This window comes from Calliopsis andreniformis, unplaced genomic scaffold, assembly GCF_051401765.1.
Source record: "Calliopsis andreniformis isolate RMS-2024a unplaced genomic scaffold, iyCalAndr_principal scaffold0001, whole genome shotgun sequence".
Lineage (NCBI taxonomy): Eukaryota > Metazoa > Arthropoda > Insecta > Hymenoptera > Andrenidae > Calliopsis > Calliopsis andreniformis.
This window is the reverse complement of record NW_027480422.1, coordinates 40,580,697-40,596,271: the sequence shown is the minus strand read 5'-3', so window position 1 is coordinate 40,596,271 and position 15,575 is coordinate 40,580,697. Positions and strand designations below refer to the sequence as shown.

At 31.9% G+C, this 15,575-nt stretch overlaps 1 protein-coding gene across 4 annotated transcripts in view; it reads right to left on the bottom strand.

Annotated features, from left to right (window-relative positions):
- Positions 1-1,382: 1,382 nt before the first annotated feature.
- LOC143186418 (uncharacterized) overlaps positions 1,383-15,575 on the bottom strand; it is a 58,901-nt gene continuing 44,708 nt past the window's right edge. For 2 of the 4 annotated variants that reach the window (XM_076390091.1, XM_076390092.1), the window contains exons 4-10: positions 13,374-13,521; positions 11,046-11,792; positions 9,130-9,278; positions 7,849-8,631; positions 7,018-7,772; positions 6,219-6,735; positions 1,383-5,467 (exon numbers count right to left, since the gene is read on the bottom strand). In XM_076390091.1, coding sequence (XP_076246206.1) covers positions 5,145-5,467; positions 6,219-6,735; positions 7,018-7,772; positions 7,849-8,631; positions 9,130-9,278; positions 11,046-11,792; positions 13,374-13,381 — 3,282 coding nt within the window. In that variant the 5' untranslated portion in view covers positions 13,382-13,521 and the 3' untranslated portion in view covers positions 1,383-5,144. The remainder of the gene's footprint in view (positions 5,468-6,218; positions 6,736-7,017; positions 7,773-7,848; positions 8,632-9,129; positions 9,279-11,045; positions 11,793-13,373; positions 13,522-15,575) is intronic. The other 2 variants (XR_013003046.1, XM_076390093.1) reach the window with 2 other exon arrangements.

The window sequence follows — 15,575 nt, the reverse complement described above, 5'->3', positions numbered from 1 at the left end:
ATGTAAATGGCGAATATTAATAGACAATAGAAAACTCAACGAAAAAACAATAGGAAATGCGTATCCATTACCAAATACCAATTATATTTTAGATGAATTTATTACATCCGGTCTGTATCTGGTTGTAAATTTATGAGGCTATTAAATTAATTCTAGAAAAAATTCAATATGAGAAATACTTATGGTACCTATGTGGAGATTTATGAGTCATTGTCCTTTTACTTCGACTACAGCTTGGATACGCAAAGTTCTGCTGCTTTTTGTGTAAGTGAGATAGCAGGAATAGAAAATGCTATTATGTTAGAATATAATGGCCGTCACGTCGCTCATTTACACCTGGGAATAAAAATGTTACGATTCTACTCGTAAGACCGAAAAACATCTACTTACCATCTCTGCAAAGTGGGTCTTATGACATATTTTGTTAAAACAATGGACTGTAACAGTGATGGCTTTTATATTTAAAAAAAAGTTTCCTAGAATTAGTGATGCAAAAATAAAAGAACGAATTTTTGTTGGCTTACAAATAAGGGAATTAATGTCAGATAAAAACTTTGAAATTGAATTAAACCCACTAGAAAAAAAAGCCGAAGCAGAGTTCAGCGGATCAGGGAAGTGATGGGGAGTGTCTATTTAGTCAGCTGCCAAGGTTCAAAGAATAAGTGAAGGCCTGTTGCTGTTTGGACAACTACGGTTTTATTTGTGTCTATTTACGGTACGCGTGAAAATACGCGACTTATACTAACGCTGCTTAGGGGCTACGGCGGCTGATCGGCAATAGACGACCTTTTCGCTACCATGGCTTATAGGTCACGACAACTTGTACTATGGGGCTTACTGGCTACACTAGCCGGTAAACTTTTTCGACCATTTTTTTACCCCCGCACGCAACGTGTTAACGCGGCTTTACTGGGCGCGGTCGCTAGTGTGAGTGCAACTTAACAGGCGCGACGGTCAAGCGAGTCATAACGGACGGTTTCAGCGGCACTGGTGGTCGTGGTTAGGACTCGGGAGACGAGAAGTCTTCAGCTGGGAGAGTGGAGTCGCGTCCCAGAGCAGGCTACATAGAAGGCTTGAGTGCGATGGACATGCTATCACTGACCGTGTGTGGCCACCTCGGCCAAAGGGCCAAGAGCGGCCCAGGACCAAATTCCGGACCGTCCCCTCTTCCCTCCCTTTGGAAATTATTCCAAAATAAAAGGTCTGTCCTTTTACGGACAGACGAAAATAAAATTGACCGCGTACACTTTCTTTGAGATACCCGATCTATACAACCTCATCTGGACCCTGTTAGATCCCTGTATCTGTCAGAGATTTTAACATAAATAAAGACATTATTTTTTAAAAATGCTACTTAAGGTCGCTAATGTGCGAACAAAAAGTACCTATATTCATTTTTAAATTTATTTTTTACTGATTGGTGAATCGTACAATATTTACAAACATATTTATGATGATCCATGTTCAAACTTTCTAATATCTTCATGTGTATCGTTTAACAGTTACAATATATTGAGCATTGTAAAATGCGTAATTACAGTACAAATATAACTATGGAATTAGGTTAACCTACGTTCTAGTTTAGTATAAAGTTTTGCTGTAAAAGGATTTTTCTCGTATAGATTTTAGTTCTAAATTTTTGAATGAACACACTGCTAGTATAAAACTCGTTGTTAATTGTAAAAGTATCATCCTCATATGAATGAGTAAGGTATCTATAAACATATGAAGCAACATCTTCCAGAACAAACATTTAATTTTCTTCCTTTTTCTTATAGAGGATAGTTTTTTGGCATTATATAAAACTGCATTGAACACACTGCAGTTTATTACCATTGAAGGAATACGAATTATAATAACTTAGAATTACTAATAGAGTGGAATCTCGACGTTCGCACACAATCCTTTCCAAGATGGAGTTCGACTTTCGAATGACATTTTTCGATTTGAAATAACGTAAATTGGACGGGTACCTCAAAATTGACACAATACGAAACATTCGGAGGGGGCTGTGAAAATGAACTATCTGTAATTTTTACTAGGACATAATCTATGTATTTTTCTACATTTTCTACATTGAATTCAAATATGTTGAAATTAATATTGTAAACAAATTTTTTAAATAAAACATTTTTTTCGAGAAAGTCATCGAATCGTAAAATCCATACCCTTACTTGATCAGTATTCTGATTCGAGACTGTAAAAAACGTTTCAACTAGAAAACTTTTTTTATATAGCTATGTTACCTCAATTACCTCTGTCGCGTACGTTGGACCCTCTACTTCCTCTAAAGTTTGTTTTCTTGATACTTGTGCTGTTTGAATAATTTTCAGGACAACTCCACGTAGATTTTTTATACTTTCAAAATTACCTTCTTTGCGGTACTTATATTTCAAAGGAATCTTATGAGCTAATCCATGAACTTTCTTATCTAATTGTATTTCTAATAAAACATTATCATATTCAACATATTTCATTGCTGAACAGGAAAGGTTCTTGATACAGAAAATAGCAATAGCTACGCATCGAATCTGTTTCGAGGAATAAAAATTAACAGTCGCTGCATTTTTTAATAATATTTGTAATTTTGTACTTTTCTTTGAATAGCCATTATCGAAAGTAGCACTATCAAGACAAAAATTTTTACACTTCACTGCACGTTGAAAGAATAGAGTTATTTTTACTGTCCTGTGCAATATTTTATTTGGCACGAAAATTTTGCGATCGTCCGTTTTATTTATTACGACAGGTCTGATTAGTTTTCTCTAGTCTGACCATTTTCAAGATAGACAAACTTTCGGATTGAAGAAAAGCAGGTGAGGAAATATGTTGACCACTGAGAAACCATAACTGAAACTGTAAGTATTAATATAATAACGATGTATAGGTCAAACCTAGATTATGGAAACTATAAAGTTAGTATACATTCCATCAATCATACAGTGTTAACGTACGAGTTATATTGAAAACAATATTGTTACGATTTTGGCTCACCGTGGACTCGCAACCGTGGCACAGTGTGATGAGTATATGGCCGTTTGGAACAAAATTGATAACTTCTAAACTAATACATTTTCGACTTAAGACCCTTAATACTTTTGTAAAGAGAATACAAAAATGCATTGACTGACGAAGAAAAAATAATTTTACTGAAAAGAATTAAGGTGACCTTAATTTCTTATTAATTAAAACATTGTTTATCGGCTTTCTTAATTGAAATTTATTGTAACTTGATTACTGACAAAATTTTATTTGAAAAAGTATTTTATAAGTTTATCGAGAATGCATAAAACTTCAAACTAGTTGTTGAGAGCATATGGATTTTAGGGATAAAAAGTAAAAAAGCAGTTAAAACTTTTTTGACATTTTCCAAAAATATATTTACTAAATCAAACGGGTGGCGCTACTCGGCAGCAGACAAAGCTTTTTCGACAATTTCACTATGCCAAAACTTGAACACGGAACGTAGTAATGATTTCGACTGTTTTTTGCATTTTGAGCAACTTTAAGCAGCTTTTGATACAAATATACTATTTAACATGTCTCCAATTAATATCCTTTTATTAATGCATTTTTTTAAATGCTCAAGTAAAAGTTGATAAACATTTAACGTAAAAATTGGGACAAATTGTTAATATTGTAAAAAAATTATTCTGCAACTTGAAAAGTCTTACAATACTAAACATAACTTATAAAAATCAAATTAATCAGATAAACATTTAAACATCGAAAACTGGAATAAATATCAAGCATCATTTTTGTCAATAAATTGGAGAAATCAGTACAAACTGTGGGTAATATTAAAATCTACATTCCTTTATTAGTATTTTAAGATACAATAAGCTATGAATTTCAGACTTCAGTTTTTCGACTTTTGTCCATTGTTCGTCACACTGCGTTGCACCGACACAGCAAACACTATACACACGATTCAGAACCTTTATTTACAGTTTTTATTATTTAACAGAATGCAATATCTGAGACTAGATACGATCGTTTGCGGTGACATCTGCTTCGATCATCTTGTTATTCTTCGTTGCGAGCACAGCAGGCAATGGCCATGTAGCCGGTGTTCGCAATAATATTATATTTATTCAAAGATAATAGAACTGAAATAAGCAAACAGCAGTTGACAGTGATTTAAAATTATGATACAGATGATTTTATAGGAAGAAGAAGGTCTAACGTACGCAACAGAAGCATTTTAGACGACATACCAATATAAAAAATGTTATAACATTCATAAAACTAAAGATTTCGAGCTGAAATTTTCATACGGGATATGTTTACAATATTAAAGAGATAAGGGCATGGATGCCATGCTCCCATGATTTTTTTGAACAAAATTTTTTGTTTTTACTTGAAAAATTTGTTTATAAAATGAATTTCAACGTATTTGAATTTAGTGTAAAAAATGTTATCAAAATACATAATTTCAAAATTGTATTTTAAAAATTACCAGTAGTTGATTTTGATAGGATTGCCCTCCTCCCTCAAGTATTCACTACAAAAGATAATATTTGTAGACACTTAATGTTTCCCTTTATAATAATATATACATAAAAAATACTGTATAGTAATTAATCAATTAATAGTTTTAGTTTGAAATTTACTAGTGGTTGGTTGTGGTTCATTAACGTTATATTATTAATAATGTTCTAATCGTTTAAAGAGACGTGTGACTTTGCTCGACTTTTGAGTATTTCTTCAAGTTTCGAGTAGAATTTACCTCGAATTTTTGGTTCATCACAGCAATCGAACTTCAGAATTCCACTGTAATTAAAAATTTTGAAATACCTTAATTTTAACAAATTTTGAGTTAATTAAATATGTTTTCATAGCGAGAAATGAAAAACATACAATAACCAAGTAGTTTACAACTACAATTTTTTACGCCGTATTGAATCCAATACCATAAAACCAGAAACGTTATGCATTTTATGTGTAATATACATATAACAATTATTAAAACCTATCTACAATGAATAGTTATAAAACAAAACTCTTAAGTTAATAATAAATTTGCATGTTAATAATAAAATTACATTACTATTTTAATGATTTTGCCGAAATGTTGTTATATTCTTTGAACTTACTGAATCATGCCTGAATGACTACAGAAAGTGATGTTAAAAGTCCTCAATTCAATTTATCATTATTGTAAGGAAAATAATGTCAACTATAGTCAACCATGTGGTAACGAGTTTTTCATAATTCCCGGAGCTAAGTGCAGAAGCTTGACAAGCAGTGTGAGGAGTTCCTAGAGTTAGCAGAACTTTATCGGATGAATAAGATGGCGTAGTTTCAGTGCAGACAGCTCTACCAGCAATCGTTCTCAATTGCCTGGCATCTGACTGAGAAGCTGTGTGAATTTGTCGAGATTCTCGGAGCCACCTTCGTAACCACAAGCTAAGCCAAGCAATCTCGCAATCGCATTCAAGAGGATTCCCGGACACTTGTAAGCCTCCTAGAAAATAAAAATACTTACTTATATTACCTTTTTATTGTCGAAAGTTCAGTCGACTTCACATGGCTTGATAATCGACAAAAAGTTTTGTTTTACCTTTAAGTGCAAATCAAAAATGCAAGACCAAATTACTCTGAGTTGTAGAAAAAGATATGAAAGAAAACCTGAACACAGCTCATGAAGTAAATGTAGCCATCTGAATCACTGGTCCTAAAGACCATACGAAACGCAACAAATATTTCTCAAAGCATTCATAGAAAAATATTATTCATAGAAAAGTATTAAAAGTAATACTTTTGAAAACTCAAGGAATAACTTTCTGTTCTGTTTTGTTTGGAGATATCATTTTGAGTTTAACTTTGTGGGCAAAGTTTATTTTTACTGATATTTTTTATTATATTTACAAAGGATGGAGTAAGGTCTACTTTTTCGAACGTAGATATAATCTTCAAAATACATTATTGATGATGCCTATTTCAAATGCAAGTTAAATTACTATGATAACTCACATAGGACTACCCAAGTTAAGCTAAGCTCAATAATTAACTACATAGCTATATGTATTAACATATTTCTATCTAATATTCATCAGGTTAACAGTATTGTAAGTGTTAATGGATTGTGTGGAAATATTAAAACATGTGTATTAATAAATATATTACGAAAAAAACATCTAACTTAGTAACATTATACAATTATTGCATTTTTAACTATTAATTAATGGGATTATTTATGAAAACATTCTTCTTACCAGCAACCATATTGGTTCCAACACTTTCCCAGGAAAGATTTCCATAGATAACAGAAGGACTGAGTTCATTTATATGATTGTTCCTTAAATCCAAAGTAAGTTGGGAGAGTCTCTTCGTTAAAGAGAGAAAAATATCTGACTGCAGTCTGCGGACTCGAGTGTTTTTAATCCGCAATATCAATTCACCGCCTTCAATAGTAGAAAACGCTTCTGAAGAAATCATCTCAAGGTCACTTCCAGAAATTGTTAACTCTCTAAGTTGTTTAGTAAAGACGTTCTGTATTTGATGTTTTAATAAATGCTCCGTAACTTGGATCTCTACAGTTCTTAATGGTAAGCCCGTTAACAAGTGTCGAAGATGAAAACCGTCCGCTTCTGGCCAAGTTTGAATTCGAAGGTGTTTCAAGTATTTCAAGACACGGAGGCAGTCTTTGTCAACTGATTTTGTTTTATTCAGATTTCTTAAATTCAGTTTTTCTAATCTTGGATACCCCATAAAGTTCTCTTTTGTTAGTTCCTAAATAAATTTTCTCATTTTAGTCAAAGTAAACTTTACAGTTTTAGCCAATGAAAATGTATAAAACGAATACGTCTTGTTTCACACAAAATTACATCCATACAGTTTTTAAAACAGTATAAATTACTTGCTATATGTAATAAGAAAGATGTAACAATGAAAAAGTAATTACATTAAATGTAGGTAAAGACTAAAAGGATTAGTTCATATTAGATAATAGAATAGAAAGTAACACGAAGTCACAAGGGATAAAAAAAACGAAAGTTATTTACTAGAACTTACCTCTATAGGGTTTCCAGAAACGTCAAGTTCCCTTAGGAGATTCAATTTCACATTTGGCATAGAATGTAATGAGTTATTCACAAGAAGAAGGATTTTTAAATCTTTCAGGTATTGAAACTGTTTTTCTGACGTCGCCTCTATATAATTGAAAGACAGATCTAAGATGTTTAGAGTTGTCAAAGGTAAAAAAGGAATATCTTTCAGGCCACAATTAGCCAAATATAGTTGTCTCAGGCCAGGTAAATAATGGAACAGCTCTTTGAAGTTTGCTTGAAGAATATTTTGAGATACATTCAAACTCAATAATTTTCCAAGGGAGACAAACGAATTGTCTGGCAAAATTGTTAATCTGTTGTGTGCTAGATTCAAAGAAACTAGTTGAGAAATTGGATAAGCAGTAGAATCAAGGTGGTCCACAAAATTATCTGCTAAGTTAAGATTTCTTAACGTATAACCAACTTTAAGGAAAGATGGTGATGGTACAACAGTAAATTTATTGTGACTTAAGTCTAGAATTTCCAGTGTTGTCCCTTCGAAAACATCTCTTGGTAAAGATCTTATCTTGTTATTTGACAGATTTAAAATTCGTAGGTTTCTTAGATTTCGAAACTGTTCAGTAGATAATAAGCTAATTTGATTTTTACTTAGATCTAACTGTTGCAATGATTCTAATCCGTGGAAGGATTGTTTCCTTAATGTTTCTATTTTATTATCTTGTAAATTCAACGTTTCTAAGTGTCTTAGTCCAAAGGTGCCTGCAACATTTTTATTAACATTTTTCAAACATTTAATTCGAATGTCAAAACGATCTTAAATAATATTGTGTTTTACCTGGGTCAAGAACAACAATGAAGTTACTTCGTAGATCCAAATGTCTAAGATCTGGTATTTTATAAAATGTGTCAGCAGACAAGTGGCTGATATTGTTAAAACTTATATCCAACCTTGTTAAATTATTCATCGGATGTTCAGAATTTATCAAGGAAATTGCATTGTAAGATACATTAAGAGCGAAATCTGGCCCACCGATTTCAGAAATCGCATCCAAATCTAAGGTGGTTAATCGATTAAACTCTAAATGAAGAAAACGTAAGCTGGGTAAATCGTAAAATGCATTCTTTTCCATTTTGGAAATTCTATTGTACGCTAATGATATTGTCACTAAATTTGGACAATCGACAATGGATTCAGGACTGAGGACTTTTATCCGATTACCGGTTAAATCTAATGATCTCAGTTCAGTTAAATTATGGAAAGTGAATTCCGGGATAGCCACAAGAAAATTGTACCCAAGCTTAACATCTCTCAATTCAGGATGGACACTTGATAGAAATATTCGTTCTGGAAGGTAGTGGAGTCGATTTGACTCTAAATTGATGTACCGCAATTGATAGAAAGAATAAAATGCGGTTGGTTCTATAGTCTGAAAATTATTATTATCCAAAACCAACCACAACAGGTTCGAAAGTGGTCTCAGTGCTCTTTGAGGAAAAACGTCAGTTGCAAAAGCAAAACTCAACTCAAGAATATCAAGACTGTCTTCAATGCCAATAAAACAGTCATCGTCAAGCTCGATTAAATGATTGAAAGACAAACTGAGTTCCTTTAATTTGCCTGAAATCATTGTTATAGATACAATCAGTATTGTGATACGCTGGGACAAAATGTCTTCCAGTGACGTCGTAGAGTAGAAGAGGAGGAGTACCACGGACAATGCAATCTAATACAGTGCGGTAGCCTCGCTCTTCTATTTCATGACGTTATTGGAAGACATTTTGTCCTGGCATATCGCAATATTGGACAGAATTACTATATTTTAGATTTATGTTAAATGATATCGCTATTGCAAAGGAAGTAAAACGTTAGGGATAATGATCGAATTATGGTAAGTATTTTAGGAATATTAATCCTTATAGTTCATAAAAGTTGGAGAAAATTATTATGCAATGTAACGATGTGAGTTAAAATAAATAGAATATTTAAAAAATTTCATGTTCAATATTCTAGAAATTGTTCTTAAAAATTTTAATGTAACTGTAATGGTAAATAAAAGAAATGCCATTAGAGAATGGAAAAATTACAATTATGACAATTGAACTTGTTAAAACTTACTTGCTCCTTTGAAACTCTCTTTCTTTAATTTTGTCAGAATATTGTTCCTGAGTAATAGAATTTCAAGATCTTCAGCCCATTCAAAATCACCCGGTTGAATATGGGAAATTTTATTGTAACCAAGGTTCAAGTGTAATAACTTTTGACATCTATTCAAAAAATACAATTACAAATATATGTAATTACAAATATATACAAAACGATAGTTCTTTCACACAGTGTATCTCGATATTGTATAACTACATTGAGTATAGAATTATTTGTACACTGATTGTTTACAACTAACACACTGTATAATTACCTATATCTACCTATATTTTCTGCAGTTTTTGGAAGAAATATCAAATATATAATCAGTACTGTCTATGCATTTACAAGTAGAAATGTACAAAATAGTAATAAACGCGTGATACATATTCATACCTACAGTTCTTAAATTGGAATAAAATGCATAAATAGTTTAAACTATTTATCATAAAAGCAATGAATAATTGTACTTCTAGGTATTGAATGTATTAAATTGCATATACGATTATTGGTATGTCTATATGGTAGTATTATTTTAGTCAGTTTAATATGAAATATAACGCTTGCAAATTTTACATTGTATACGAACTCATCAATGTTAAATAGTATCACAATGGCGTCTTTAAGTAAGCTAGTAAATTGTACATACGTATGTTCATATGTAGGTATGATTCGCATGTTCGTATTATGAGTCATATGCTTAGGATAATTATTTTTTACATGAACACAAGCTTGTCTCTTTGTTATCTAGTTTTTCTGCACTACAATAAAAGTAGTTTCTCAAAAAATTAATATAGATATGATAACTTACTATGCCATCTATGAAATGTACTTTATCTAGACCCGTAATACTTATACAACCACCATCATACTTTACCCTACACCGTAAGTTTTACGGTATACCTATTACTATATTATTAATTTCTTGCCGTACTTAATATTGGTGCCGCGTCAATTATAAAAATGTGAAAAATCTAGCTATTCTACTACAATCGTTATATTTTTTCGTCGACTATACATACGCTTGAGTGATTCATTTAAAATTTTCCCAATTTCCTTCCATGCAGCTACCGTTTTATTGTCGTCACTATAACTGTTGGCTCATTGGTCATTATAAAGATTTGTAATTTCTCACTAATTTATTAATTTGTCGATAAGTATTCTGAAGTACATTTTCACACTTTAATCCACTACTTCAACTTAGGAAACCAAAGGTACATCTTAGGAAACCCGTTGCTTTGCGTGGACTGATTTTACAATTATAAAAGACTACCGGTTTAACTTCTTGTACTATATCTTGTAAAAAATTAATTCTATTATTTTGAAGGCATAAGTAGTAACATTTTTTTCTGCTTTCTCCCAAATGTTAGAAATGTTAGAAATTTTATAGTCACACTAGACTAAAAAATATCTTAATGGTCTAAATACGGTAACCTTCTCCTATAAATCAACCTTAATTCGAAACTAATTGCATCATATTGAAAACCTTATTTGTATGTACATAAGCAGAGTAAATATTATTATTGTGTTGTGATTTGACAAAATATGCACAAATTATTTTTTTACAAGTATTTAATGAATCAAATTATACAGCGTTTTAGTTGTGAGTAATCATAGGACAAATATTTCACTTAACTCTGTTACCTTAAATTTGGCGGTCAACACGGAATTGAGTAGTGTTGTATGTATGTATGTATGTATATGTGTGTATGCTCATTTGATTACCGAATCTATCAACTGCTGTAGATTTTTCTTGAATGCTGACGAGTAAAGTTGAGAGTACGCGATATATTCGATTGTTAATTCTTTCTGTGTAATAATAATTTATTCTGTGTAAGAAAATGAGTTACTAATTCTCTGGTAATACATATATTTAGAATCATGAATACCTGGATAGAGCTGCAACGGGAACTGCATCTAAGCTATTCGTAGCGAGTGAAAGAGCTCGCAAATTCTCAGCAAATTCATGAAATGTGTCCTCTGAAATATTCCTTATATCGTTATTCGCAAGATACAGGTAGGATAGCTTCCTCAATTGACTAACAGCACCGGGAACATTTGGCAATTCATTGTTTTCTAAATTGAGGTATTCCAAAGTATCTTCAAGACCTCGGAAGGCATCAGTATCGATATGTTTGATCGAGTTTGAAGATAAGTGAATTCTTCTAATCTCCAAATGGTCAAAAGTTCCAGCTGTTAAGGATGTCAACTTATTGCTGTCCAAGTTGAAGTCTTTAATCTTCAAGATTCCATTTGTTAAATTTGGTGTATGAATCCACTCAATACAATTTTCACTAACGTCCACCAATTCTAAATCTGAACTTTGAAAGTCAGGTATCTCAAGATTTTTTAAGTTATTTCCCCTTAAATACAGCCATGTGAGAGATTTTAGATATTTCAATGAAGACGGGAAAAGCTTCAGAAGATTGTTATTTAAGCTGAACGTGTGTATGTTGGGTGGTAAAGTGTCTTCTGAAAATTCTTCAATATTGTTGTTGTCAAGATTCAACCAGACTAATGACTCAAATTCAGAAAAAACTTTTGGAATATCGACAATTGAATTGTCTCCAAAAAAGGCATTTGTTAATGTTTCTTGCATATGTCCCCAATCACCGTCCAATGAGGTTAAATGATTGCTGAAAATGAATACTGACTGTAATGACTTGATCTGTAAGTCCTTTCTTCTTGTATTTTTGCAAACGAATATAAGTAGATGCTTGTTCTATATATTATGTAATATTTATATAATACTATAAATATAATATAATACTTGCATATAATGGGTGTCCCAGAATAAGTGTAAGTCTTGAGAAGGGGTGATTCCTGGGGTAATTCTAAGCAACTTTTTCCTTAGCGAAAATTTCCTCCGAGCTTCGTTAACGAGTTATTAACGGAAAATATTGACCAATCAGAGAGCGCCTATAGCGGAAGGACAGCCGTCCGGTGATAAGGTAAAAGCTACGCATAGCGTTCACTACTTACTGTGCTTGAGTCTTGTACAAGAAACTCAAGAACTCTACTTTATTACTCAATTTTTCTTAAACTATTGGATCGAAAATTATTACAAATACCAGGAACACGTTAGCTATCGCGACAAATATTATAGAATTTTTTCAGACTTTAAATTAATTATCCATGCTGTGCAGAATAAAAAACAAGGAAAAAGAATTTAAAAAAGCCAATTTAGTGAAGTAATGCCATAGTAAAAAAAAATAAAAAGCAATGTTTTCGAGGAATAAGTCGTCAGTATCCATCGTAATTTCGCCGCCGAACTGTGTAACATCTTGTTTTTTTTTTTTTTTACAGAATGCCGCAGAACATTTCAAAATAATCGGTTGTCGGTCATTAAAAGGTCAAGTGCTCGTTTGGTGAAGTGATCAGTGTTAGTGAAGGCGAAGTGTTGTAAATGCAAGGCGGTTTCTTGTGATATTGTATACCTGTTACAAGCGCTAGTGTTCATGCAGCAGGTGAATTCCTCTCCCAATGTGTGAGTTTTACCGATAGTAATTACTCGTATTACTAGAGTCATATTATTAATCTCAATTTATTTAAACATTTTTTGCCTTGGTCGGTTATAATTAAAAAAATAAAAATCAATGTTTCCGTACTTTGTACCGATTACAGTAACTAATACGTCCAATTTTCGTTCGTTCATTATGAAATAAGTATTCTTGTACGGTTTTCAATGTTTTAATACACAGTAAAATAACGTACAAGCCGTAGGAACTACGAAAACATCGCATTTTAGTTTTTTTACTATGGCATTACTTTACTAAATTGGCATTTTTAAATTCTTTTTCCTCGTTTTTTATTTTTCACAACTTGGATAATTAATTTAAAAATTTGAAAAAATTCTTTAATATGTGTCGCGATAGTTAACGTGTTACTGATTTTTTTCATAATTTTCCATGTAATAGTTTAAGAGAAATTGGGCAATAACGTAATGACCTTGAGTTTCTTGTACAAGACTCGAGCACAGCAAGTAGTGAACGCTATGCGCAGCTTGTGCACCGTCACTGGTCGGCTGAGCGCTCGCTATGCGCGCTCTCTGATTGGTCGGTGTTTTTCGTTAATAACTCGTTAACGAAGACACGGAGGAAATTTTTGCGAAGGAAAAAGTTGCTTAGATTTACCCCAGAAATCATCCCTTCTCGGAACTTACACTTATTCTGGGACACCCTGTATAATTAAATTGAAAAAAGTTATGAAATATTTACCTATGCATATTCAACCAATTTAGTTTTCTTAGATCACGAAAGGTTTTAAAAGGTACATCTTCCAGGGAATTATAACTGAGATCCAATGAACGCAAGCTATCCGCAATACCTCTAATAACAAAGCAGGTGCAGCTGTGAGTTTCTTATCCTTAAAAAGAATCAAATGTGTATCTTTCTATAAATGTAATTTAGAAGTCTATTATTACTGAAAATTAAAACAACATTTCTGACTAATGAATCACTATTCTTTTATGTTTCTTAACTATTTATATAAGAATCATATATTTTAGTGATAATGCATTTTCAGAGAGAGTTTCAAGCAAAGATGGGCACTTTTTATTTCAAGTTAAGATAACAAACAGAAAAGACAAATACTTACTTCGAATAAGACATCAAATAAGTTTACTTAAAAATAAATATGCGACCAAACGAATTCTGAAATATTATTTAATAAAGACTATTCCCAAATAATTCCGTTATTCCAAGTACCTAATAATTCAAAATAACACATAACCGTTTTTTTTTTTTTTTTTTTTTTTTTTTTTTTTTTTTTTTTTTTTTTTTTTTTTTTTAATAACAAGCACATTCGTTATTGTAAATTATTGGCCTTTAATATAACACGACTTATTGTCAGTATAATATCCCATGTGGAATAAGTTTTGTCAATGCAATTTTTATTATTTCACTCTTATCCTCTATTGCAACTTCATTTCTATTTTTAAGAACTTTTTTCTGAAAATCATCAGTGTTCGTCAGGGTTTTGTAAAGTATCATCTTTAATATTTAAAATGTTATGCACTGCCCTGCTCATACACTATCATGCCGACTGTCTAATAGAAACTGACTGTAAATAAAGTCAAGAAAAAGTCAAGTACGACACAAAGTCCTACAACTACACTAATTGTAAGATGTTCGAATATAAACTTTACAGTAACAGTAAACAGTATTCAAAATACATTTTATAGAAATCTATAGTTTTAGAATAAATTCATAATCTTATTTACAATAACGAAATTATTTGGAAATAATTTTCTTATCAAATATATTTTTGACCAAGTAACATTATTTCAACTAACGTAGTAGACTATTTTCATAATATTTTATTGGCAATGCTTTTCATGAGACTTCTTATGGAACACGAATACTACTGTTCGCATTTCGAAACAAGCCTCGTAGTATGGGTAAAGAGCAATGTCTTCCACATCACTCCTCGTGTACAGTAATTAATTGAATTTCAAATTCGATTTTTTCAAAAATTATACTATGGATAAGAAAATCTCATATTAAATTCTTTTCTTATTCTTTCACGTAGATTCACATCCTGCTCGGATTACTATTATTTTCGTCGCACCTTGTATACTTCATATACAGCGAAGTGTATAACAAAGCGCGAAAAGTATCCAATGAAAAGTGGATAAATATTATATTGTAGAATATTTAGTGTAAAACATTTACCGCAATCAACAGACATTTCTCAGAATATGTTAACTTTTGTTTTTGTATTTTGTGCCTAATCTTAAACTGTTGCTGACGGAATACGTCTCCTTCCGTTAAGATCACTCTCTTTCAGTGAAAGACGCGTTATGGACAATAGGTGCGTGTAACTTGACGGCGTAATTCATTAATTCTATGTAAATATATTGAATCTTATATAAATCTAAAAGTATTAACACTCGACGTGACAGGTCTGACCTTAGAACATATACAGTGTGTTTCTGAACAGCAGAAGATAAATTTAAGGGGTATTTCTAGAGACCAAAATAAGACGAAAATTAAGGATAACCATTTTGCGTTTGAAGCTTCGTTTGTTAGTTATAAACGTCTAAAAGTCTGGTGGAAAGCACTAGAAATGAGCCCACGCAAAGGCCCCGAGCAGTGGTTGCCCGAATAGTAGTATCGCACTGATATAAAGGAAGGGAGAGGTCACTCATCATCGAACAGCTAATCGGAAATTTTATAACACTCAACAAGGCTACAGGATCCAAAATTCAGTTAAAATTAATAAATATCATTAAATAACAATAATCTTGTCTATTCGTTGCAATTCATAGGCTAACTCAAAACATTAACTATAAGATAGAAAAAAGTAATATGCTTACCTTCGTGTAAATTGTCTGTTTACTTCACATATCCACACATCACGATTTTCTTATCCGCGAATATCGAAACACCATGCGAGGGTATCGTTGAATAATACTAAAT